At 41.2% G+C, this 27,250-nt stretch overlaps 1 protein-coding gene across 2 annotated transcripts in view; it reads right to left on the bottom strand.

Moving 5' to 3' along the window:
* Positions 1-5,034: 5,034 nt before the first annotated feature.
* The window catches only part of NUP107 (nucleoporin 107), a 42,549-nt gene continuing 20,333 nt past the window's right edge, over positions 5,035-27,250 (bottom strand). The window contains exons 11-28 of one of the 2 annotated variants that reach the window (XM_008256765.4): positions 26,001-26,079; positions 24,437-24,550; positions 22,170-22,260; positions 21,972-22,048; positions 20,168-20,227; positions 19,014-19,159; positions 18,867-18,915; positions 16,864-16,933; positions 16,417-16,535; positions 15,648-15,686; positions 14,735-14,885; positions 14,304-14,416; positions 13,258-13,360; positions 12,632-12,792; positions 11,793-11,918; positions 9,982-10,095; positions 6,061-6,228; positions 5,035-5,409 (exon numbers count right to left, since the gene is read on the bottom strand). In XM_008256765.4, the coding sequence (XP_008254987.1) occupies positions 5,302-5,409; positions 6,061-6,228; positions 9,982-10,095; positions 11,793-11,918; positions 12,632-12,792; positions 13,258-13,360; positions 14,304-14,416; positions 14,735-14,885; positions 15,648-15,686; positions 16,417-16,535; positions 16,864-16,933; positions 18,867-18,915; positions 19,014-19,159; positions 20,168-20,227; positions 21,972-22,048; positions 22,170-22,260; positions 24,437-24,550; positions 26,001-26,079 (1,888 nt within the window). In that variant the 3' untranslated portion in view covers positions 5,035-5,301. Of the gene's footprint in view, positions 5,410-6,060; positions 6,229-9,981; positions 10,096-10,349; positions 10,380-11,792; positions 11,919-12,631; positions 12,793-13,257; positions 13,361-14,303; positions 14,417-14,734; positions 14,886-15,647; positions 15,687-16,416; positions 16,536-16,863; positions 16,934-18,866; positions 18,916-19,013; positions 19,160-20,167; positions 20,228-21,971; positions 22,049-22,169; positions 22,261-24,436; positions 24,551-26,000; positions 26,080-27,250 lie in introns of those variants that run through there. The other variant, XM_051846421.2, reaches the window with a different exon arrangement.

Below are 27,250 nucleotides of genomic sequence, written 5' to 3'. Positions count from 1 at the left end.
CTCTCTCTGCCCCCCTCCAATTAAATAAATTTTTATATACAAAAGGCAATGTAATATTTTCATCATCCTTAATTCCTAAGTAGTATGACAGTCTTAATGTTCTCTCTGGTGTAAGAATTATTCAGATATTTACTGAGCACCTGCTATGTGCCTGGCACTGTACTTGACACTTGGGAGACAGTGGCAAGTAAACACAGACCATACCTTCTCCTATAGAACTTGGAGGGAGACTGGCCCTGATAAATGAGTGTTCTGAGATGACAGAACATGGTCCTATGATTGTATAATAAAAGAACCCGACTTAAACTTCAGAAGGGGAGGTCAAATCCTTCTCCAGGGAAATGATTCCTTTCTCAACATTTCCAGTTAATTTACTCGAGAAGGAAAGTGTCCCATGCATGCAATGGCCAGGGTTGGGCCTGGGGCAGAGGCCAGGAGCTGGAGCTCAAGACAGGTCTCACATGTGGTTGGCAGGAACCCAGTCACCGTGAGCCATCCTCAGGCCTCCCAGGGTCTACATGAGGGGAGCAGGAGCAGGATATTGAACCCAGGAACTCCATCTGACACGGAACATGTGTGTCTTAGTGACCAGGCCAAATGACTGCCCTTAAGGATATGATTTTTTTACTTGAAAAGCAGAGTTAGAGAGAGAGGGAGACAGCAAGCGAGTGAGCTTCTATCTGCTAGTTTACTCCCCAAATGGCCTCAACAGTCAGGACTGGTCCAGGCTGAAGCCAGGAGCTTTATCCAGGTGTCCTGTATGGGTGCAGGGGCCCAAGCACTTGGGCCATCTTCCACTTCTTTCCCAGGTGCATTAGCAGGGAGCTGGAGCAGAAGTGGAACAGCCGGGATTTGAACTGGAACCCATAAGGGATACCACCATTGCAGGTGGTGGTTTAACCCGCTAAGCCACAGTGTCAGCCCCAAGGATATGATTCCTAAACTAAAAATTGAGAATGAATAGTTAGGGAATGTAAATGCTAGCTCTCCTTATAGTCTCCCTGATCTCTCTCTTGCATGTGCTCTTATCATGATGCCACCAAACCTATGATGTCATCAAGCTTTCCCAGTTCTCACTGCCCTAGATCCCTTGTCCACTGTAGCTTTATATTGCCACCCTCCCTCCTAGTTTGGATCAATGGCAGTCCGGCTGACTTTAGGATTTACAATGCTTACCTCCAATGTTTCCCCAGTTAACAGCCTAGGAACTCTGTCTTCATTTGACCTTCTCAATTCATTCTCTCCTAGTCATTATTTAGACGCTCATAGCATGGATGATAAATTAAATCCTTACTTTCCTGTATTTCTAATATTTGAAAAATATAGATGATCCCTTACAATTTTTTAAAAATTTTTTACTTTACAATGGTGAAAGCAATACACATTCAGAAGAAACTAAACTGTGAATTTTGAATTTGGATCTTTTTCTTGGTTAGTGATGTTCAGTAGGCCACTCTCTTGATGGTGGCAGGTGGCAGCCGGCACAGCTCCCAGCTGGCTGTATGAATAATCATACTGTATTGTATGCTGTGTTTCTCAGCTGTGATGTTTGGTAGGTTAGGTGTAGTAAGTGTATTTTCAACTTATGATGGGTTATAAAGATGTTAACTCCATTGCAAAATTTTTTTAAATATTTATTTTATTTGAAAGTCAGAATTACAGAGGAGGAGGAGAGAGAGGGGAGACAGAGAAAGAGAGAGAGAGAATTCCATCTGCTGGTCCACTCCCCAAATGACCACAACAGCTAGGGTTGGGCCAGGCCGAGGCCAGGATCCAGGAGATACCACCTGGGACACCTGTGTCCCGTATCAGGGTGCCTGGGTTCAAGTTCTGGCTCTCCTGTCAATTCCAGCTTCCTGCTAATTCCTGCTACTGTGCACCCTAGGAGGCATCAGATGATGGCTCAAGTGCTTGGGCCCTTGCCACCCACATGGGAGACCCAGATGGAGTTCCAGGTTCCTGGCTTTAACCTGGACCAGCCCTGGTTGTTGCAGTCATCTGCGGGAGTGAACCAGCAGATGGAAGATCCTTCTTTCAAATAAAATGAAAATTAAAAAAAATATTTACAATGCATTCTAGCAGCCTACTAGGTTATGTCTATTAATCCTGCCATTCCAGACCTTCCTGGGACTACCCCAGCTTTGAGATTGCCTCCAGTTCTCCAGTGTTTTAAATCCTGCACCTCTCTAGGCAACTGGGTTTGGTTAAGTGGCTTTCTCTACCTCCACTACAGTGCAGGAGCCCTCATTCCAACCACAGTCCTGAAATGTGATGATTATTCTCACTTAAGGATGTCAAAAAGGATGGTACTGTGCATATGAAATGGGATGAAAGGAAAATTCAAATCTAGATCTCTCTGGCCCGCAGCCCACAGTCCTCCAAACTTACACAAAGTTAAAATAGTAGAGGGAGCCTACCTATTCCCCTTGTCTGGTCTCAACAGTGCCATTCATGTTTCTTTCATATCTCAACCCACTCCAAACTCCTCCATTTGATTTTTCAAAGGTAAATTTACCTTCATTCATATGTGTAAATCCTAACTACAACCTCTGACAAACAGTTGTACCCACACTCTTCTGTTTACCACAGATTTCCCTGTGTACATTCCTGGAAAACCCTCCTCTGCTCCAAAAAGGATACTGGGTATTTTTTTTATTTTTAAACAGTTTTTGACTGTTCTAGAACTTCATATAAATGGAACACGCAGTATCAGTTCTTTCCTTTTTATATAGCTCAGTAATATTCTTATGTATGAACATACTGTAATTTGTTTAGCCATTCTCCTATTGATGCATATTAGATCATTTCCAGTTTTTAGCTGTTATAGAACATTTTTCCAAAGAATGTTTATTTATTTGAAAGGCAGAGAGAGAGTGAGAGAGAGAGCGAGAGAGAGAGAGGTCTTCCATCTGCTGATTCACTACCCAAATGGCTGCAACAGCTGGAGCTGTGCTAATCTGGAGCCAGGAGCTTCTTTCGGGTCTCCCATGTGGGTACAGGGGCCCAACGACTTGGAACATTTTCTACTGCTTTCCTAGGCCACAGCAGAGAGCTGGATGGGAAGTGGAATGGCCAAGTCTCGAACTGGCGCCAATATGGGATGCTGGCACTGCAGGTGGCGGCCTCACCGCCCACTACATCACAGCGCCGGCCCCAATCCAGTGTTTCGTTAGATTCACATTTTTATATCAGTTTATGCTACTCCACCTCTTTTTAATTTTTTTAAAATTTTTACAATGAAGGCATAGTAAAATGCAAGAATTAGAGACGTTTTGTTAAGTAAAATATTCCATCTTGGCACCAGTGCTGTGGTGTGGTAGGTAAAGCCGCTGCCTGCAGTACTGGCATATGGGTACTAGTGCAAGTCCCGGCTGCTCCACTTTCGATCCAGTTGTCTTCTGTGGCCTGGGAAAGCAGCAGAAGATGGCTCAAGTCCTTGGGCCCCAGCACCTGGGTGGGAGACCTGGAAGAAGCTCCTGGCTCCTGGCTTCCGATCAGCACAGCTCCGGCCATAGTGGCCATCTAAGGAGTGGTGGATGGAAGACCTCTTTTTCTCTGTCTCTGCCTCTCTGTAACTCCCGACTTTCAAATAAATAAATCTTCAAAAAAAATTTCTATCTCTCAATCACTTTAGCTAATATCAATAAAATCTGAGGCAGAGTCCACACTGCCTCCATATCCCTTTCCAACTGATATCTGGGGACACTGCTGTGGTCAACTACTACTGTCTGCGTTGGGTACATAAAGAACAGCGGCGTCCATCCATGATTTAAGGCAGACTGCCCTAAGCTTAGCTGATTAGAATCACCTGCAGCATGCGTATGCTGTATTTAAACAGATTCTGTGATCCCAGCCCAGGCTGCCAGAGCCAGACGTCGCCGAGGTGACTCAGATCAGAAGCCAGCTCTGGGAGTTAAGATTCCAGGGCATCTTTTTCTTTTTCTCTTCTCTCTCTCTCTTTTTTTTTTAAGTTTTTAAAGATCTTATTCAGTAAGATCATATTTTCTATGACAACCACATTCTCTCTTTTAGTTACCTCCCGTTCATAAGCTCCACATGCTAGCCAATTCAGCATATTTGCTGGTTCAGAAACATGCCCAACATTTACTGTTTCTGGGCTTTTCTCATACTGACTCCTCATCTATAGGAGCTCACTCTCCTTCTGTCTTATTTTTTTATCTTGGAAAATTCAGCACCTTACTCAAATCTCAGCCCCAGTGCTGTTGCTCAGAGATCTGTTGGCTGGAGATAGTTTCTTCCAGCTCAGATCTGAATAGCATATCTTACATTTATTTTTATACAGTATATCACATGGCACACATATATATCCCCACTGGAGGGCTAGAATAGATCTTATTCATTTTGTATTTCCCACTGTGTTCAGTGCCTACTGTGTACCAAGACTTACATGCTCCAACCGATCTCAATACATTTGCTGAATAAGTAGATATATCTTCAAAATAAAAGCATAGTATTATTTTGAAAACACTCTTGCTACATTCATCTTAATTTCCATATTTAAAAATTAAAAATGTTGGGCCGGCGCTGTGGCACAGCAGGTTAACGCCCTGGCCTGAAGACCAGCATCCCATATGGGCGCTGGTTCTAGTCCCAGCTGCTCCTCTTCCAATCCAGCTCTCTGCTATGGCCTGGGAAAGCAGTACAAGATGGCCCAGGTCCTTGGGCCTCTGCACCCACGTGAGAGACCCGGAAGAAGCTCCTGGCTCCTGGCTTCGGATCAGTGCAGCTCCGGCTGTTGCGGCCGTCTGGGGAGTGAATCATTGGATGGAAGACCTCTCTCTCTGCCTCTCCTCTCTCTGTGTAACTCTAACTTTCAAATAAATAAATAAGTCTTTAAAAAAAATTAAAAATGTTATGATTAATTTTATATTAAATTTTACGATAAATTATGTACCCAACTTGAAAATGAATCTACTTTCCATTTTCTTTATAATTTTAAGATACCAGTGTACTTAAAATTATAGCAAAAAAACCACAAGAAATTTAAGTTCCCTATTACATAATAGACAATTCTTGAATTTGTAAGATCAGAATATTTTAATTTTTATATGCTTTTATTAAAAAACACAATTAGGGAAATACTGATATAATACATTAAATTTTCAAAGTGTTACCATAATATTCTGAAAAATACAAAATTCAAATGTCTAAATTTTACATCTTTTCCCAAAATGATGCAAAAGAAAATCCCGTAATTACAAATATGTATATTTTAATATATATATAAAAAAACCTCCCCATTCACCCTGGAAATTAGTAGGCATACAAAGCTTGGACGAATTACGACTGAATTTCATATCCTAGAGGATCAAGTCCCTGGTCAAGAAGCATCAGCGAGGATTCCCTTAACTTCTGCAGCAATTTCCTTAGTTCTTCCTTAGAAAATACCTGATTTTAAAAGAGAAAAAAGTAATGATGAAAATATGAACTTGTAGTTACCTAATCAATTACTAGCTTCATACAAGAAGTTCCTTTTGAAGGATTTTGTGACCACAGCCTTGTCAGAGAAGCTGAGGGACTATTTTTCTTGGTCTATAACGTCTAGGTGGGTGTTCCGGTGCAGTGGGTAAGCCACAGCTTAGGACACCAGGATTCCATCTGGGAGTGTCGGTCTGAGTCCTGGCTCCTCTGCTTTCAATCAGGCTTCCTCCTGCTAATGTGCCTGGGAGGAAACAGATGACGGACCAATAAGTTCTTGGGTCCCTGCCACCCACATGGGAGACCCAGATGGAATTCCAGAATCCTGGCCCAGCCCTGGTTACTGCAGATACTTGGGGAGTGAACCAGCAGATGGAAGATATCTCTTTCCCTCTCTCTGTCCTTTTGCCTTTCAAATAAAGAAATAAAAACTTTAAAAAATCAAAGAACTTCTAGCTTCTGCTGAATGCATATACATGTTTCAGAGGAAGAAAGCACACATATTAAAACTGGACCACTACCTTCAGAAAACCCAAGAGCAACTGAAAAACGCAAACACACCTTCACAAAGCGGAGGAGAGTGGAATCCCAGTTGCAGGCTGCACGCGCTCCAGCACTTACCAGATACAGTTTGTGGCGCTCGGAGGACACCATATCTGCTAGCTGCAGGCACTCCTGGTGCTGGCCGGTGCTGTGCAGGATGGTGTGCAGCAGAAAGCACAGCATGGGCAGGCAGAGCTTTCTCAGCAAAGCCATCTGGTGCGTTCTTTCATGGTCTTCCTCAGCATCCTACACGGACACCAACAGGCACTTCAACAACCACAAGCCAAAGCAGCCCGATAAAGCAGCAAGACTAAGCCAGCCCCCTCCATGTCCATGGGTTCCAAAGCTGTGGATTTAGCCAACTGGAGACTACACATTTCTCTCCTTGTCGTATCCCCATGTGACAATTACTTACAGAGCACTTCTATTAGGTTTATAATATAGAGATAACATAAAATTTACAGGAAGACGTATTGGGGTTAGATGCAAATACTGTACTGTTTTATGGAATAAGGGATATGAGGATCTGTGGACTTAGGTATCTGCAGGGGGTCCTGGATCCAGTCCCCAAAGGACACTGAGGGACAACTTTCCTGAATCTAAGCCAAAACAGGCAGAAGCTAAGACATTTTTCTAAAGCTTTTCATGCCTGTTAAGAATAAAACAGGAGCTGGCACTATGGTGTATTGGGTAAGGCCACCGCCTGCAGTGCCGGCATCCCATATGGGTGCTGGTCGAGACCTGGCTGCTCCACTTCCTGTCCAGCTCTCTGCTATGGCCTGGGAAAGCAGTAGAAGATGGCCCAAGTCCTTGGGCCCCTGCACCCACGTGGGAGACCCGGAAGAAGCTCCTGGATCCTGGCTTCGGATCAGCTCAGCTCTGGCCGTTGTGGCCATTTGGAGAGTGAACCAGCAGATGGAAGACCTCTCCTTCTCTCTCTGCCTCTCTGTAGCTCTGCTTTTCAAATAAATAAATAAATAAATCTTAAAAAATAAAGAGGGCCGGCGCCGTGGCTCATTAGGCTAATCGCGCCGACACTCCGGGTTCTAGTCCCAGTTGGGGAGCCAGTTCTGTCCTGGTTGTTCCTCTTCCAGTCCAGCTCTCTGCTGTGGCCCGGTAAGGAAGTGGAGGATGGCCCAAGTGCTTGGGCCCTGCACCCGCATGGGAGACCAGGAGAAGCACCTGGCTCCTGGCTCCTGGCTTCGGATCGGCGCAGCACACCGACCTTAGCGGCCATTTGGGAGGTGAACCAATGGAAGGAAGACTTTTCTCTCTGTCTCTCTCTCTCTTACTGTCTAACTCTGCCTGTCGGAAAAAAAAAAAAAAAAAAAAAAAAAAGAATAAAGAATAAAACAGGGTTTTATAAGGCAGAGCTTCAATCATGGGATGTAGACAACAGGATTTTATAGCAAAAAAGCCTGAAGATGAATAAAGTATACCACAGAGAACACAGTGTAATCATGAAAATAAAATGCTTCTGAACTTGTGTTTCTAATAAACTTGCTTGTGTAGAATAAAAACATGCATAAAAGGGATAAGAGACTAGATAACACTACAGCAAAAATCAGAACCAAAAATAATGGCCATTTTGCTAGACAGAGATGTAACCACAGACTGATCTAAGGAGTGGGAGAACACACTAAGTGCCCTTGGCCCTGAGACTCCTTATTGCCTGTTAATGATCTCATCTCACAGGCTAGATTGTGTCACTTGCTCCTCCTAATGCTGTTGTTATTACAGTATCAGGATGCACTGCAGGCTAATCACAATGATTCTCATTCCAGCAGTCTGGCTGCTATCAACCACCCAGAATCATGCCTGCCAAAAGAAATAGGGAATGAACTTCTCTGATGGAACCTCAGATTTTTTTCTCATTTGAATGAACAAAAGCTCTGAAATGGCCTGCACATACATAAAATTCTACCCAGCAGGAATATATAAGGCCTTCTGCGTGAGAAACACTCATTAAGCCATATGCAGTCACAGCAGTTGACCTATGCTGACACTACCAGAATCCCGAATCTGAAGACAATGTGTTCATTCCAGCAATGAGGAACTGTTCCTCTAAAGCCTTACTGAAAACCTCTTTGTGCTTGGCATTATTTCAAGTGCCAGGATCACAGAAATGAAGAAAACAAGATCGCTTCCTTCTTGAGGGTGGCATTCTAACAAGGCTGGAAATACAGAAAGTACTAAGTGCAATGAAGAATGTGACTGCAGGACAAGAAGACAGCAAGTGACAGGTGTGTTTATATATATACAAGACAGGGTGGTTGGCCTCCCACATTTGACTAGACTGCTGAAAGAAGAGAGCCACCCATGCACTTACAGATCGAGCATGCTAAGCAGAGAGAGAACAGCAAGAGGTTCAGAATGCTGGAACACCGTGTGGGGAGAACGGCAGGAATCGAGATGGGCGATGGTAAAAGAAAACCCTGTGTGGGCTTGTATGTCAAGAGCAGAACTATGGTGGAGCCAGGTGTTTGCCCTAGCAGCTGAGACACCTGTGTCTCACATCGGAATGCCTGGGGTCAGTTCCTGACTCCAGTTTCCTGATACTGTAGATGCTGGAAGGCAGCAGTGACGGCTCAAGCAGTTGGGTCCCTGCCACCCATGTAGGAGACCTGGATTGATCGAGATCCCAGCCACTAGCTTTAGCCCAGCCCAGCTCAAGTCACTGTGGGAATCTGAGGAGAGATTCAGTAGACAGACAGTTTCTGCTGTTTCTCTCTGCCTCTTAAATAATTTTTTTTCTTTTTAAAAGAAGAGAGAGTGGCATTATGACACAGTGGGTTACAACAGCTGCATCCTAATACAGAGTCCTGGTTTGTGTCCTGGCTGCTCTGCTTCCGATCCAGCTCCTTGCTAATGCACTTGGGAAAGCAGCTGAACAGGATGTCTTTCAAATAAATAAATCTTTTTAAAGAAATCAATATTCAGTGTCAATCATTTCTTCAAAACTAATCCAGAAAATATTTCTTTGAACAAATGATAAGGATGCAAGGGCACTTCAAATGGAAGTAAATAAGTTCAGTGAACTTCTTGAAGACCCCTCGTATTTTAATGATGTTTACTTGGTTTAATACTCATATTCAACAAAGTTGGAAGACTGTAGGTTACTGGGGCATACACGGTGGCACAGTGAGTAAAGCTGCTGCCTGTGATGCTGATGTCCCCTCTCAGAGCATCTGCTGGGGGCCCGGCTGTTCTGCTTCCCATCCGCTCCCTGCTACTGCTCTTGGGAAGGCAGCAGTGGATGGTCCCAGTACAAACTAACACGCCAAACACCCAAGAGCCCCACGTTTCCAGGTTTCCCTGGATGTCTGTCTGCAGAGGCAAGCGGAGCTACTTGTGCTCAGGCCTCCTGTGATTACCTGCAGGATCCTTCCTCGCCCAACTCAGCCCATCCAAATTCTACCAAATGCTACATCTCTCACGTATCCTGTCCAAACCCCCTCTAGGTAGAAGGAATCTTCTCTTTTCCTGATCTAAGAAAACACCTGATTCGTGCTTTCCTGATGGTATTTAATACCTTTGTAACTGGTTCTCAATGCAGGCTACACTTAAAACACTTCAAGTGATTAAAACGAATCCCAGCCCTACCTCAGGCAGATTAAGCCAGAATCTTTTAAAGAAGCCTTGTTTCTTTTCTTTTTTAATGCTCCCTAGGTTACTTAAATGGACAGCTTGGCAGAGAGAGCCACTGTTTCTCTCTCTCTCCACACACACACACACAACTTACCTTCTTATGTCTAAATACAGTCAAATACGTGTTTAATTAAAATTTTAGGTCTAGAATTTTAAAAAATTTAGATTTAGTATCCTGTGTGAACACATTAGATGTGAAGTAACATTTTATCCAAGAATCAAATATTCCATCATCGTAACTACAAAGGCTACATAAAATCTGCAGCTGATCCTATGCAGAGACAGAACGTCTGAAAAAGACGACTCAGCAGTTCTGCTGTGTTTTTGTGATGAACAACGCACAAAGCTTACCTCCCTGACGTCTACCATCCACCCTCCATCAACAAATAACAAGACGTTATACATCTTCTCTTTCACATCAGCTGTTAGGGCATCCAAATGTCCTTTCCAGATATTATAATCCATCTGCAAAACAAACATAAGGCAGACACATAATGGGCAGAATCTAATTAATAATGCATTTGTAAATTAAAGACAGGAATACACATATGGAACATCAGTCAAGTTGTCATTTCAGTCAGCCAAACATAAAAATAAGTATCAACAGACTGCAGTTAAATAAAACACTAAAATGTTAACTTTGTAAATGATTGCTAATGCTGTCTGAAAGTATTTTCAAGATTGATTAATTACCTACAGAAAAATAAACAGATGGCTGTTTTCAAAGTGGAACATCAATAGAAGGTTACCTGTTAACAGAAACATAGTTGCTGAAGAACTGACCTCTTTACAGTAGTAATACACATTTTTAAAACACACTTAATTTATTTCAAAGGCAGAATTGCACAGAGAGATCTGGAGCTAGAGAGAGATCTTCCATCACTGGTTACTCCCCAAATGGCAGCAATGGCAGGGGATGGGCCAGGTCAAAGCCAAGAGCTTCTTCCAGGTCTCCCACAGAGGAGTCAGGGCCCCAAGCAGTTGGACCATCTTCCACTCCTTTTCCCAGGCTATTGGCAGGGATCTGGATGGGAAGTGGAGGATCTAGGACACAAGTCAGTGTCAATATGGGATGCTGGCATCACAGGTTGTGGCTTAATCCACTGTACCACAATTCTGGCCCCAGTAATAAACTTTTTTTAAAGATTTATTTATTTATTTTGAAAGTCAGAGTTACAGGGAAGCAGAGGCAGAGCAACAGAGATAGAGGGTCTGAAATCCGATGTATTCACTCTCCAAATGGCTGCAACAGCCAGAGCTGAGCCAATCTGAAGCCAGAAGCCTTCCCCAGGTCTCCTACATGGGTGCAGGGGCCCAAGGACTTGGGCCATCTTCTACTAGTTTCCCAGGCCATAGCAGAGAGCTGGATTGGAAGAGGAGCAGCCGGGAGTAGAACCGGCACCTATATGGGATGCTGGCACAGTGGCATGACCTGCCATATCACAGTGCCGGCCCCAGTAATAAGATACAATAGGAAGGTATGCATTAGGTCCAGCAGTTGGATTCTGGTTAAAATACCTGTGTTGCATATCAGACTATTTAGATTCCATTCCTGACTCCAGTTTCCTGCTAAAATAGACATTGTGAGGCAGAATGTTGTCGTAAGTGGTAAAGTCCTGCCATCCTTCTGAGAGACTTGGATTGAGACCCTGTCTTTCAGCTTTGGCCTTGGCCCAGCCCTGAATGGTCAATGTGGGCATTTGGAGGAGTCAACCAGCAGATGAGAACTATCTCTCTTCCCCATTGGGATCTCTCTCCGCCTCTCAAATACACACAAAAAAGGTTTTTTTAAAGATTTTTTGTTTATTTATTTGAGAGAGAGAGTTATTGACAGAGAGAGGTCTTCCATCGCTGGTTCACTCCCCAAATAGCTGAAATGGCTGGAGCTAGGCAGATCCGAAGCTAGGAGCCAGAAGCTTCCTCCAGGTCTCCCACGCGGGTGCAGGGGCCCAAGGACTTGGGCCATGTTCTACTGCTTTCCCAGGCCATAGCAGAGAGCTGGATCAGAAAAGGAGCAGCCGGGACTAGAAATGGTGCTGATAGGGGATGCCGGAGCTTCAGGCCAGAGGCTTAGCCCACTATGCCACAGCACTGGCTCCCACAAATAATTTTTTAAAAAACAAAAAGATGCAATAGGTACACTGTAGATTCACTCAACTTACTTCATATTTCTTTTCTTTGTGTTCATGAGCCACTTTCTCAGTAAAAGTTGATTGCGGTATCAAAGTAGGTTTCTGAGGCGCTGAATTCATATGCTTGAACCACTCATTAAAAGTTTCGTGGGCCTCCTAAAAGAAAAAAAAAAAAGAGAGAGAGAGAAAACCATAAAGTTCTCAGTTTTACTATTCAATAAAGCTTTTAAGTTTTGGTTCTTAAAAATAATTTTATAGTATCAAGAAATAAAATTTCAATTTTTTTTTTACACACACACAAAATCACTGTAAATGTTTTGGTAGGTCACAAAAACCTCAAATTACATACTGTATTTTCTGGCACCTCCTATTTTAGCACCTTGATCATAACACATATCTTGACATTATCACTCTGTGGTGTGTGCATGTTTACTTTCTAACTTCTTTATTAGCCAGGAAGACAAGGATGAATGCTGTCCACAAAGTTAGCCATTCTACCATGCCCACTGTAACCATTTATTTGAATGGGTATGCTATTATTTGTCATAATAAATCTAGAATATCTTGCTTTTCTCAGTTATTACCCAAAGCAGAAATATTAAAGTTGAGACACGCATTCATAGATTCTTAAGAAAATGTTAAGTTCCTGACATCACACACACTATTTACAGTGTCAGATGATCTTGGTCGGTGTGCACTGATTAGAGAATCATGCTACTGAAGATAAGGTCACCATTTCATCACGACCACAGCCACAGGGAGAGAAGATGAATCAATCACCACTTCTGGAAAAAACTTCCAACTCTAGGAGTGAATCAGAAAAATCATCCCGAAGACAGGCACGTCTGTGGTTTTCTTTACCATCTTACCAAATAAGCTCTAATACACAAATGTTCCCTGATAGCATTATCATCTTCAGCAGGAAGTGGACTGTCCATTCCTTGTTCCTCCCATTGATTATAGATTTCTGCTATGGAATCCTGAGGAATTTTCACAAATACTTCTTTTGCAGCTTCGTGCTTTTTTGATGCTATGAAAATGATACACAATTTTCAGTAAACACATACGGACTTCTGTTTAATAGTTTCTAAAGGAGTCAAATTACTGGTTTACAACTTTTGCTGTGAGCTGTGCAACCACTTCAAGTCCCAAAGTACTTCTCTTAAAGGTATCAATGATCTTTCTTTTCCCCCATATTTCAATGTGATAGTAACACAAAGGATATATTAAATGCAGTTACTTTCACATCCTTTTCTACTGTATGGAAAGCAATCATAATCTTTAAAGTCTGATAGCCTTGAGGTTATATGCAAAATTGATTAGGATAATGGAAATTCACTGTTAAATATGTTGTATTTCATAACACCTGGTTTTCTCCACTCCCCCTTCTACTGGAAGAATCAAAGATAAACAAACAAACAAACAAAAAACTAAAAAATCAAGAGTATATGGATTTGAACAAAACATTAAGAAAGAATATAGAAATACAGCATACCCAAAAATTTCCTCATTATTGCATTGCCTTGTTTTAGAGCTTCTGCTCTCTGTGCTGGGTCAAACACCAACCAGTCAATTACATCAATCTTTAAGCGGTCCTCCTATGCATTTAAAGGAAAAGAAAATCATGGGCTTTGCCTTTTTTTAAAATGTTCTGCAAACTAGTAGAGTTAACTAACATCTGCACTTCTAGTATCACTTTCTACTAAATTATACAAAATCACAAAAGAATGGAGCTTTCCTTAGTTTATTTTCATATTTAGTAGTTTTCAAATTATAGGAAAAGCTTACTGGATTATGAATCTGGAATTACATTCTTTTTTTTTTTTTTTTTTTTTTTTTTTTTTTTTTGACAGGCAGAGTGGACAGTGAGAGAGAGAGACAGAGAGAAAGGTCTTCCTTTGCTGTTGGTTTACCCTCCAATGGCCGCCGCGGCCGGCGCACCGCGCTGATCCGATGGCAGGAGCCAGGAGCCAGGTGCTTTTCCTGGTCTCCCATGGGGTGCAGGGCCCAAGCACCTGGGCCATCCTCCACTGCACTCCCTGGCCACAGCAGAGAGCTGGCCTGGAAGAGGGGCAACTGGGACAGAATCCGGCGCCCCGACCGGGACTAGAACCCGGTGTGCCGGCGCCGCTAGGCAGAGGATTAGGCTAGTGAGCCGCGGCGCCGGCCTAGAATTACATTCTGTACACAGCTCCAATTTAGTCTTGTGATTAAGTGTTACTCTAAAATTTCTTTCTTTCTTAGATTTAACTATTTGTTTCTGAAAATATAAGCTTCATAAGCATTAGTGATTAATCAAATAACCTGCTGAACAAAAAGCCAGTATTCATGTCTTTTTTTCTATTAATGAAGCTTCCTTTAACATGATACTACCATAAGTAATCTCTTACGTAAGATCTTAACATTTACTGCCAATTTTTATAATTTAGAAGACCTGGGCTGACATACATTCTTTAAAAATAAGGAGATCAGTGTATTTTAAGGCAAAAGTTCACCTCAGACCCACACAAAGGATGATAAGGAGTTACACAATCAAATTACCTCAGTGGTGCCAGTATCCAGGGCTGGGGCCAGGTCATGATGACTGAACTCACCGTCATCTTTCTTTCGAATATTCTCTACAACAGTTTTTGTTATTGCTGCAACATCCAAATCTGAGGAATTTATTGAAGAGACAAAAAAAAAAATTAATTAATCACGGATACCAATATTCTCTGAACTGATAGAAATTCTTTAAAAATATGTAACACAGGAAGACATTATGAAAGAAGATGTCAAAATTAAAAGATATGTACATGTGTTACAGGATAAATTCTTCATTCCTAAGAGACCTTTGTTGAAAATTTTATTCCTTCCCCCTTCTACCCTGCATCAAAAGAAATAAGGTTTACAACTCAAAGGACAAATGTTACTGTAGTGAAAATGTAGATCTGCGTCCAATGACTGATAAAAGAATTTCTCAATCGCTTTACCTGCTTCTTTAGCCAGCTCCAGGCAATGGTGTCGCTGTTCAAATTCTGTAACACCTTCCAAAAATAATGCATACTGGGCAACAGCTAGGTCTTGAGGCAAGTGACAAGTGTAAAATGCTATGAGATTTGTATGCTTCTCGTTTATTAACAGCTAAAAAACAGAAAAAGATCACAATAGATTAATAATAAAAAAAGTTCTAGGATCAGCAGTGCTTTACAACAATTCCAAATATATTTAGGAGAGATTCATGCAGACTTGGATTTGTGCTACTGATCAAAATCATCTTATTTATTTATATATTTTTAAGTTACTTTAAATTTCAGTTCCTCATGGTCCACTGGCTAGACCAGGCTAACGCCAGGAGCCAGGAACTCAATCTAGGTCTCCCACATGGGTGACAAGGACTCAAGTAACAAAGATATCACTTGCTGCCTCCCAAGGTCTGTATAAGCAGTAAGCTGGAATCAGAACGGAGTGGGGACTTGAACCTAGCCACTCTGATACGGGATGTGGGCTCCCCAGTCAATGTTGTCCTAATTGCTACACTGCATGTTTACCCCAGAAAAATTTTAAAATGAAAAAAAAAAAAAAAAAAAAAATTATGATAATTAAAAGATCTCTCTGGCCGGCACCGTGGCTCATTTGGCTAATCCTCCGCCTGAGGCGCCGGCACCCCGGGTTCTAGTCCCGATTGGGGCGCCAGTTCTGTCCCGGTTGCTCCTCTTCCAGTCCAGCTCTCTGCTGTGGCCCGGGAAGGCAATGGAGGATGGCCCAAGTCCTTGGACCCTGCACCCGCATGGGAGACCAGGAGGAAGCACCTGGCTCCTGGCTTCGGATCAGCGTGGTGCGCCAGCTGATTTTTGTTTTTATTAAACTAGTACAAAAGGAATTAAGTTGTTGTCTCAAAGTTACCTGTATATATGTCTTTAAAACTTCAATAGAAACTTCTTCCTTCACAGGGGAAAAAAGACATAATTCAATTACAAACCAGAATGCTTATATGAACCAGCCATAAAATTTCATTAAAAATCTGCAATTAAAAGATCTAATAATTTTAATATTTATCATTAAGCAACAATGATACACGAGGCTCAGTGTTTAGCAAGGTCATGTACTACCGATTTAACTTTATCCTAACTCTCTGTGGGTCATTACTATTAATGTTCACATTTTACAGAGGAAGAAATTAGGACTCGGAGGTTCAGTTTACTCAGAATTGCACAACTTAGTTGCAAACTAAGGCTGTGAACTCAGGATTCTAACTCCAAAGCCCAAATTTCAACTAGAGTATCACTCAGCTCCTACATGTGTACTTTGAACAAAACATTATCAAACATGTACAAAAAAGGAAACACAGAGCAAATAAACAAAGACTGTAAATCTCACAGAGTTCAGTCTGATTTGGTTAGCTCCACTGGTTGATTTAAAATTGGACACTGATGAGGATAGTCAATAGATTTATTAAAAACCAAGTAACCATCAGGATTCTGCAGCCACAACTGGAACCCTACAAGGGCCACCCACAGTGAGATACTCAGGGACCACATGAGACTATTTGGAAGCCTTCTGACTACTCATCATCATTTCTGAAAAAGAACAATCAAAAAGCAGTGTGTTTTCCAGAGGACAGGTAGATGACGCTGACCTCACACAGAAGGGTAAACCGTTCATCTTGACTTACTTTGGTCTGTAGTCCCAGAGTCCGGAAAAACAAAATGAGGTGGGTCATGAAGCGGAGGAGGTGTCCAGGCAGATTGTTTCTGTTTTTAGAAAGCCATTTGCTAAACTCGTCCATCAAACCTAAAGGCCATCAAAGCAAAGACTCAACAAGATGAATATAACCAAAAGGAAAGAGATAAACATCATCAAAACATTTACCTCCACCCTTGCAAGTGCTTTAATTCACTGTCTCATTGTAAACAGCCATGATAATACACTCTACACTCTCTGAAAGTAAACTGTTAAATTAAAACTTTATAACAAGTCACTGTAGGTGCATTCAAATAGGCTGATATTTATAAAGCTTAAAAGATGTAGTCAGTCGAGGTATTGCTTTGATAAGTTTCTTGTAAAAATTACTCTAAGAAAATGAAGAATAAAGATAAAGTAAAATAAAACTGTATCTTACCATCAATATCTCCCAGAATAAGGAATCTTTGAACTATGTGATAATGTTCTTGATTCTCTTCCAGAACTCTCTGAAAAATATTTGTTCACATTTTCCATGAATCTTCCACTGGTTATGCTATAGTATGTAGTCATGGTTAAACTAAAATCGTCAAACTTTTGAAAGAAATATGTATATATATAAAGAAAAAGTTGAAAAAGTTGAAAATGAAAGGCCTTAAGAAGATCAAAATAAAGTATGAAAAGGATACTTGCCTCTAAAATATACTCAAGCATATAAATCCAGGATTGAACAAAATCTTTTTTTTTAAGATTTATTTTATTTACTTATTTAAGGATTTATTTATTTGAAACATAGAGTTATAGACAGAGAGGGAGAGACAGAGAGAGAGACTTCCACCTGCTGGTTTACTCCCCAAATGGCCACAACGACCAGGGCTGGGCCAGGCGGAAGCCAAGAGCCAGGAGCTTCTTCCAGGTCTCCCACAGGGAGCAGGGACCCAAACACCTGGACCATCTTCCCCTCTTTCCAAGGCACATTAGCAGGGAGCTGGTCAGAAGTGGAGCAGCTGGGACTCAAACTTGTGCCCATGTGGAATGCTGGTGCTACAGGCAGCAGCTTAACCCACTACGCCACAGCACCAGCCCCTTGAACAGTATCTTTGAAAGAGAACTATGATATATAACAATTTAAGCTCTGCGAATGATTAAACTTTTATTCTTTCAATTTAATTCCCATTTACTTTTGCACTCCATGTTTCTGCTTAAGTAAAATAAACTATTAGCTTCTTTCAGCATGAGCAGCATTACTGGAAAGTACTTTTCAGGTGCTCTCTTCTGCACATGGCATGAAGAGTAACAAAACAGAAGTCAGCTACAGAGCAGGGCGAACCATTTATAAGAATCTTGCAAGCTGACTTAAAAAAGTAAAGCAACTAGGTTTTGGAGAAAGGTCAAATCTATTTTATTTTTTACCTAATAGTCTTAAGTTCTCTTCCAGTATTTTTTTTGCATTTATTTTAGTTAAATGACATGAAGCAGGGATCTAGCTTTGTTTTCTTCCACTGGGAAAAAACAAAACAAAACAAAACAAACCTAACTCTATCTATATTACTGACATATATTTGCAAGATCATGGAGGAAGATATATAATATAATATATATATATATAAAATATCAGTAAGTTTTATCACCTCAGGGCAATGAGAATGACCTTCAAAAGGGGATGGGAAGAAGCTACAAAGGTTTTACTTATATTTTTGGATTATTCTATTGTTACAAGGATATATGGGAGCCAAGCACTGTGGCGTAGTGAGTAAAGCCTCCCCCTGTAGTGCTGGCATCCCATATGTGCGCCGGTTCAACACCCGGCTGCTCCACTTCCTATCCAGTTCTCTGCTATGGCCTGGGAAAGCAGTGGAAGATGGCCCAAGTCCTTGGGCCCTGCACCCACGTAGCAGACCTGGAAGAAGCTTCTGGCTTCGGATCAGCGCAGCTCCAGCTGTTGCGGCCATCTGGAGAGTGAACCAGTGGATAGAGACCTCTCTTTCTCTCTGCCTCTCCTTCTCTCTCTGTTTAACTCTGAAATGCAAGTAAATAAATAAATCTTTTAAAAAAAAAGGATACATGGGATTACTTTAGTCATAACATATTTAAAGGAGTAGTATTTCAAAGAGACATTAGATCATTAGATTATTTTTAGATCTGGGAAGAAATTTTGTTAATTTCTCATTATCTTAAATTTTCAAAAGGAAAGGATTAAATGTAGCTTACATGTGTGTATTTGGAGGAAACCAATTCTAACACAAAGAAACAGAAAAGATGTGTCATTTATGTATTAAGTTTCTTCCTTTCAAGGAATGCCTCCTTTGTTGCTGTAGCAAGGAAAAGAAAGGAAGGCAGAATAAAATTCCCCATTTTTTCCTTTCAGCTACTGAGCACAACAGCATAACAGGTGCTCTTTCCTTATGCACCTATCTGTAACATGTTGGTATTAACATTTACCTTTTTATCAGTAGCTTGAAGTTCTTCAAAAATCTTTTCTAAGGTCCAACTTTGAAAGAAAAATAGAAAAGAGAGAATGAAATTAATAATACGAAGAAAGGCTCCAAAATTAACACTGAAAGAAGCAAATTACAAATCACCACTCACTTTGTTTCTAAATATTCTCTAGGGAGTTCTTCAGTTTCATCCAGAGTTACTACTGACGTCCGGATCTCCTGTTCAACCAGGCTGTCCACCATCACCCGGAAGTAGGCCCACACTGTGTCTTCCCAGGTGTCACACACGGGAAGAAGCTTTGTTGCATTTCAAATAGACACACATCAACGTATTCAACAAAAAAGAAAGGAAAAGCAATTATACCCATTATATGGACCATAATGCCAACTTTACAGTGATATTAAATGCTGTGCTTTAAAAAAAATAATGCTGAATAACCCTTTTCCTCCCAAAGTATATCTTCTAAGTCATTTGAGCTATTATGGTTTTTTTCCCATACCAGAGTCACACAATAGCATCAATTCACTAGGCTGATAAAACATAGCATTTCAATAGATTATTTTTTTTCTCTTTCTTTCTTTTTTTTTTTTTTTTTTTTTTTTTACAGGCAGAGTAGATAGTGAGAGAGAGATACAGAGAGAAAGGTCTTCCTTTTTGCCGTTGGTTCACCCTCCAATGGCCGCCACGGCTGGCGCGCTGCAGCCGGCGCACCGCGCTGATCCGCTGATCCGAAGGCAAGAGCCAGGTACTTATCCTGGTCTCCCATGGGGTGCAGGGCCCAAGCACTTGGGCCATCCTCCACTGCACTCCCGGGCCACAGCAGAGAGCTGGCCTGGAAGAGGGGCAACTGGGAAGGATCCGGCGCCCCGACTGGGACTAGAACCTGGTGTGCCGGCGCCGCTAGGTGGAGGATTAGCCTATTGAGCTGCGGCGCCGGCCTCAATAGATTATTATAGCATCCCCAGAACAGCTGTGAAATGCAGAAGATAGTGGGAGTTTTCAGACACACACACACACACACTTCAAGAAGTCACTGTGCCTTATATTTCTGGATAAGTCATCAGGAAACATGTATTGCAATTAAATGCACAACTCTTAAAGTCTTGTTGAATTAACTGAAACATTGTGCTTGCGTGAGAGAATAGCAGTTAGAGCAGTGCAAGTCCTAATTCATGATTCCTTCTGTCACCACCACCCTTAGAAAGTAGCTCAGCTTATGAGATTTGCTACACACAATTATTAGAATATATCATATAATTGTCTTTATTTCATAGGAACAAACTGGATATTAAATAGGCTCATACCTGTTTGAGATTCCCACTTAAAGCTGCATAAATTGCTCTCTCATATCTATTAAAAAGCTCCTAGAACACAAAGATAAGTAAATTTGCAAGTTTCTCTTAGTGTGCCAGTTTTCCAGATCATCTAGAATTCTGTGACTCTCTTCTAGTCTGAAGCTATTCACCTCATAGTTTCTAACTTTAGTTAAAGACCTAGTAGAGTGATAAGGAAGAACTTCTTAGTTTGATGAAATAATCAATACTAAAGTTTTCAGGCAAAAGCCAAACATTTATATTTCAAATATAGACTGAAAATGGATCAAATTCTAATGGGTGTTCTGATCATATATATAAAATCAAGTTTTATTCTACATGGAACCTGTATTTAGGTGTTTGCTTCTAGAATGCTTCTAAATACCTCATACTCTTTTGATAAGGTCAAACATCAGAACAAGACATGTATCAGTTCGTATCCAATTCCTAAGCAGAATTCATCACATTTTTCAAATCACTCCTTTAACTTTTGGGCATCTCCAGTTTTCACATCATCCAGACTTCAGACTCTTAACTACATACCGGAGCACATCTCTGCCTTGTTTCCAGTTACTGGTCCCAGTCTAGCTCCGTTCCTTTCCAGTTCCATCAATACTATATCTCAGACAGCCCCTTATTGTCTGAGGTTTAAATAATTCTTGGGTAAGTGTTACAGTGCAGAGGGTTAAGCCACCATTTGGGATACCTGCATCCCATATTGGAGTACTTAGTTATGATTCCCAGTGACCCTCACTTCTGATCCAGCTTCCTGCGAATGAATCTGGGAGGCAGCGGATTTTGGCTTAAGTCCCTGCCACCCATATGGGAGACCCTTATGGAGTTCTTGGCTCCTGGCTTTGGCTTGGTCTAGTCTCAGTTATTGCAGTCATTTGGGGAGTGAACCAGTAGAAAGAAGAAGTGTCTGTCATTCTGCCCTCCAAGCAAATAAATAAGTAACTCTCACACTCTTCTACTTTATTTTTTTTTATAAAGATTTATTCATTTATTTAAAAGGCAGGATTATAAATAGAGAGAGGGAAAGACAGAGATCTTCCATCCACTGGTTCATTCCCCAAATGGCTGAAATGGCCAGGGCTAAGGCAGGCCAAAGCCAGGAGCCAGGAGCTTCTTCCAAATCTCCCACACGGGTGCAGGGGCCCAAGGACTTGGCCATCTTATATTGCTTTCCCAAGCACATTAGCAGGGAGCTGGATCAGAAGTGGAGCAGCCAGGACTTGAAGTGATGCCCATATAAGATGCTGGCTCTTCAGGCACTGGCCCTGAGTATTGTTCTCGGAATTCTATTCTCTCATAAGTCCTGGAAGATGGTTTGCACAATTTTGCATGTTGTAGTGATTTAGGAATGCACATGCTGTGTAATAACAGAATTAATTCTATTTCCTTTTATGAGTCTTTTATTCTAGCCTGGTAAGATTACTTTTCTTTGAGTCTTTCAATCTATGTATAATACCCAGAATTCCTCGTTTTCATTCCTAACAACCCAAATGTCACTGATTTCTAAAAGTTCAATTCAATTGTCTCCCTAGGGAAGCCAGTTTAAGTTTCAGCTCACTGTCTTTTCTTTAAATTCTTTTGGTAACTCCTTTATATTTTTTGCCTTATATTGATGTTCTTAGTTTTTAGTGTTTGAGTAATTCTGATAAGTAGTTAAGCCTTTCGGCTATTTTACTGAGAGTTCATTAAAAATAGGAACTTAATCTTACACCATCAGCCCCAGTAGGTGTTAAAGTAATTAAACTGGAGTAAAAGTATCAGTGAACATCTGATTTCTTACATCTTCCGCCATTCTCCAACAACTTATTTTCCAAATGCGTCTATATGGATTCCCTTCCACAGCTTCTAATTCTGTTCCTATAAAACAGCAAAAAAAAAAAAATCTAGTTTAAAATTAAAATGAGAACCCCTTATTTCAATCATTCTAAAAGAAAAGCTCTAGTTCTCAAAGATCTCAGAATAAAAGCTACTGAAATACCTCCATTCACATTGGGGTCATGATACAGCTTCCAGCCTTCAAGTGTGGCAGCTCTCCATGCCTGACCACACCGTTTACAGAGTCGCTGTGCCTTTAGAAACAAGAAAGGGCAGTTGGTAATAATTAGGGTAGTAACGAAAATGTCTTTGTGCATTACCAATATGTGACAAGGTTACATAATTTATGGCACAAATGTTATAAAATATGGAGTTGGCAATTAGCAATGGCATTTTATTTTACCAACATGTTTTTATGTAGTCTCTGCTTTTGTTTCTTTTTCTATTAATCCCTTTTCTCTTTGATTTTAGGCTTAACAACAGGTGCCTATGATGCCCAGTGGCATTTAATTCTACTAGACATAACTCACACTAAAAAGTCTACTTATGATATTTTGCTTCTGCTCAAGATGACAAATACAATGTACTTAACCAGCAAGGTATATTTATGTTTGTTTTAGTTCCATCATCCCTTCCTCATTCTATCTTTTTTCTTTTAAGACTTACTTATTTATTTTGAAAGTCTGAATTAGAGAGAGAAGGAGAGAGACAGAGTAGAGTGATCTTCATTCCACTGGTTCATTCCCCAGATGGTTGCAACAGCCAGGGCAGAGCCAGGCTAAAGCCAGGAACTTCACCTAGGTCTCCCACATGGGTGGTAGGAACAAGCACTTGGGCCATCTTCCACTGCTTTTCTCAGGCCTTTGGCAGGGACTAGATCCAAAGTCGAGCAGCCAGGACTTGCCCCGGTACCCACATGGGGATGCTGGTATCACAGGTGGCGGCTTTACCACTACGCCACAGCACCAACCCCCTCCTCATGCTTAGTTCACATGGGTTGCCTGTGATCCCATTTTGAAACCCTAGGGGTAAGCACGTACTAAAAATCATCAACCAACAAACTTTCTGGAGGGGCTGCTGCTGTGGCACAGCAGGTTAAAAAGCCCCAGCCTGCTGTACCGACATCCTGTGTGGGCGCCAGTTTGAGTCCTGGCTATTCCACTTCTGATCCAGCTTCCTGCTAATGAGCCTTAAAAAGCAGCAGAAGATGGCCCAAGTGCTTGGGCCCTTGCACCCACGTGGGAGACCCAGAAGAACTTCCTGGATCCTGGCTTTGGCCTGGTCTAGCTCTGGCAGTTGCAGCCACTCACGGAGTGAACCAGTGGATGGAAGACATTTCTCTCTGTCTCTCCCTCTCTCTGTATCTCTTTCAAATTAAAAAACAACAACAACAACAAAAAACAACAAAAACCAAAACCTTAAAAAAAAAAAAAACCTTGCAGGAGGAGATACCAGAAGAGCAGAAGAGAGAATCCACTCTTTTATCTAGGATTGCTAGCTAATGGGAGGATGCTGAACTTGGAGCTGCTGGTGGCCATCTCTGGCACAATATGGGAGTGGCTTCCTGGAGTGACACCAGAGGGAGGTCCAGGAGGGCAGAATTAGTGTGTCGGGGAGACACAATATCCTGGTAACATTTCTGGCATCCCAGGATCCTGCTTCAAGCCAGATACAACCCTCTATGCTTCTCATTTCCAGGAGCCAATCAACCTTCCCCTTGTAAGCACACAGTGAGCAGGGTTTCCGTCACTAGAGCTCCAGAGCCTGATTAACCAGTTAAAAACTATCCTACTCCAGACATCGTTCTGAATTCATGACCTCTCAACCACACAGGAGACCCTGATGGAGTTCTGGGCTCCCAGCTTCAGCCTGGCCCAGTCCTAGCTAGTGTAGGCATTTGGAGAGTGAATCAGAGGTGAAGAATGCTTTTTTCTGCCACTCTTTCAAATAAATAAATAAATCCTTAAAAAATAAACCTTGAATTTACAACCTTAAAAATATTATGCTAGGGGCTGGCATTGTGGCATAGCAGGTTAAGCTGCTGCCTGCAATGCCAGTAACTCATATGGGTGCCGGTTTAGTCTTCAAGCACCTGAACAGTGTCATTTTCAATTAGGGTTAGACATATTCTGAACTCTTAAAAAATCATAATTAGAAATAACAGGATATATGAAGGGAATGCCATGCAACATAGGGAGGCAACGTTTGAACGGTTAGAGTGAATTTCTAAAAATCAGAGTTGTGCAAACTGCTTTCTAAAGGAATCTATATCTTATTACCAGAAATGTTCAAACAGAAGGTTAGATCCAGAAATACCATGGATGGGGTTACTGCACTGACAAAGCACACTAGGTGGCCACAAAGATTATTTTCCATGTTAAAGAGCCTATGCCTTTTTGAAATTTGATATGAAGGATACACTTGATTTACCTCATCTGTCATTCCAGCACGGATTAGAGTGAAAAGATATTTGAGTAATCTAACTTCATCTTCTCTATCCAGATCATCAAGGGGCATCTTCTGTCTTATAGGAGCATCAGGATCCTGTTAAAAAAAAAATCATCTAAAATTCCTTGTCCCTATACATATTTTAAATATCAAGAGACGAAAAATCTGTCCCAAGTTTGACCACAGAAATAAATTCATTTACAATTTAGCTAAGAAACAAGGGTATGAGAATGTCACAAGGGAGTGATTGTGTAAGTAACAAAAGGAATGATTGTGTCCAAAGAGTTACACAATCACCCCCTGCCCTCCTTAAAACAGACTCTGTTGTCCCACAATAATGCATGCCTAGATTAGGCAAGGTATTCTGAGAAAGACCACTATCCTAGCCCAGCTCACCTAACACTAAAAGATTACTTGAATTCATTCTGTCACAGCAGCTATGTGGCTATGTTAATTCTAAACAGAATTAGACCAAGATGGAGGAAGGACACGGAGAAAAAAATGGAAGGCATTTATTCTATGAATAGGCAGTATTTGCTTGGTACTTTCTGAGAATATATGGAGAGACAACTTATTAAGTACTTAGTGAAGATTAATGTCTAATGCCCAAGAAAAAAATTTAACCAGATTTCTGATAATTAAAATTCCCTAAAACAGTAATTCCCATACACTATCTTTCACATGACTTTCAACATTTAGGATAGTAAACTGCCCTCACTTTAGTGGTGAACAGCACACATGATCCTCAAGAATTTTAAATGAAAACTATTTAATGTGACTTAAGAAAGGAAACAGTTTTTATTTCAAATGTGACTGACTGTACAGTATCAATTTAGAAAATGGAAAGCATAAGTCAATTGGCTACTTTCACAAATACTTTGCAGACGCAATCATTCAATTTTGGAACATGGTCTCTCTTTGGCAAAAGGAAATCACTATTTTCTAGTAGTTAAGAGTAAATGATTTTCAGCTGTTGCTTACTACAAGGTAATTGAGCTACAATTTATTCCAAGCCCTAGTAGTTTCCGAACAATTTTTATCAAAAACCATCTTTGTTACCAAATGGAATTAGATTAATTTTTTCAATTGTTACTTATTTCTCTCTCCCTTCATTACAAACATTTCACATACCCGCTCCCCACACCCGCCACAAAGCTCTATTTCTTTACATGAGAAATAAATTGGCTCTTGTTCTTTTCCAATCCACTGTTACTCCTATTACTCATATCCTAGAATAACCTTCCTAACCTCAAGCTAATTCATAAGGCATTATTTTTTCCCCTGCTTTTTACAGAAAAAAGCTTGCAAGGGTCACTACCTTATCGTTGAAGGATTCAACCTGTAAAACCACATCAATTTGTTTTAAATTAGGCAACTTCCCATGTCTTCTTTTACAATTCAGAGGCCATGGGATATGTTGAAATACATTCCATAAAGTTCAAATTCAACTTCATTGTATTAGAGTGAAATATTCAAGAAACTAAACAAAGACCCAAAATAAGAAAAACTCTCTTAAAAAAAATGCACTTAACTCTGAAACACTTACCAATTCAGTGACAAGAGGACGGACACTTCCTATATAAGATGCTAGCTGTCGTTGCTTTAAGGTGTGCAGAGTATTTTCCCTGAAAGGAAAAGGAGTGATTAAAAAAACCTTTATTCATTTGAAAAGGAGAGACAGAAATAAAACTTGTATCCACTAGTTTACACCCCAAATACCCACAATAGCCAGCACTTGGCCAGGCTGAAGCCAGGAGCTAGGAACCTCATCTGGTAACACAGGTGACAGGCTTCCAAGTACTCAGGCCATCATCTGCAGCTTAACCACTAGATCAAAATGGAGTGGCTGGGACTTGAACCAGCACTCCAATATGTGATATGGGTATCACAAGTAGAGGCTTATTCACTGCACAAAAGGGCTGACACCCTTCTCCCTCCATCTTCTTAATGGTGTTAATGAAAAAAAATTTTTAATGATTATTTATTTGAAAGGCACAGTGACAGAAAGGAAGAGACAGAGAAATCTTCCACTGTTGGTTAACTTCTTGTACCAATACTTTACCCTTTTAGGGACTTTGTAGTTTCAATTTTGTCCAAAGTATTTGTCCCCCAGATTTCTGGATGGCTTGCCACCTTCATTTCTTTCCTTTTTTGTTTCCCCCAAAGATTTATTTATTTATTTGAAAGGTAAAGTTACAGAGAGGCAGAGGCAGAGACAGAGAAAGACAGAAAGGTCTTCCATTCACTGGGTCAGTCGCCAAATGGCCAAAGCAGCCAGAGCTGATCCGATCCGAAGCCAGGAGCTTCTTCCAGGTCTCCCACAAGGGTGGACAGGGACCCGAGGACTTGGGCCATCTTCTGCTGCTTTCCCAGGCCATAGCAGAGAGCTGGATCGGAAGTGGAGCAGCCCAGCTGGGACTCAAACCAGAGCCCATACGGGATGCTGGCACTGTAGGTGGCAGCTTTACTTGCTAAGCAAAAGTGCCGGTCCCTCCTTTTTTCTTCTAAAAAATTTTTATTTTTTTGAAAGACAAAGAGTTTTCAACTGCCGGTTTCCAACAGCTAAGGATGCTGGGATCTCAATTCAGGTCTCCTGCATGGCTGACAGGAACCTAATCTCTTGAGCCACTGCCTCCCAGGGTCCACATCAGTAGACAGCTGGAGGCAGGAGCCGGAGCCTGGCATCAAATCCAAGTAAGCCGGTATAGGCCATGGGTGTCTTAACTGGCATTTTAACCCCTGGGCTAAATGCCTGCCCCAATCACCTTTATTTTCTAAGAGACATTATTATTATTA

This window comes from Oryctolagus cuniculus, chromosome 11 (assembly GCF_964237555.1).
Source record: "Oryctolagus cuniculus chromosome 11, mOryCun1.1, whole genome shotgun sequence".
In the NCBI taxonomy this organism is placed as follows: domain Eukaryota; kingdom Metazoa; phylum Chordata; class Mammalia; order Lagomorpha; family Leporidae; genus Oryctolagus; species Oryctolagus cuniculus.
Note: the sequence above shows the minus strand (reverse complement) of the source record. Positions and strands in the feature narration are given on the sequence as shown.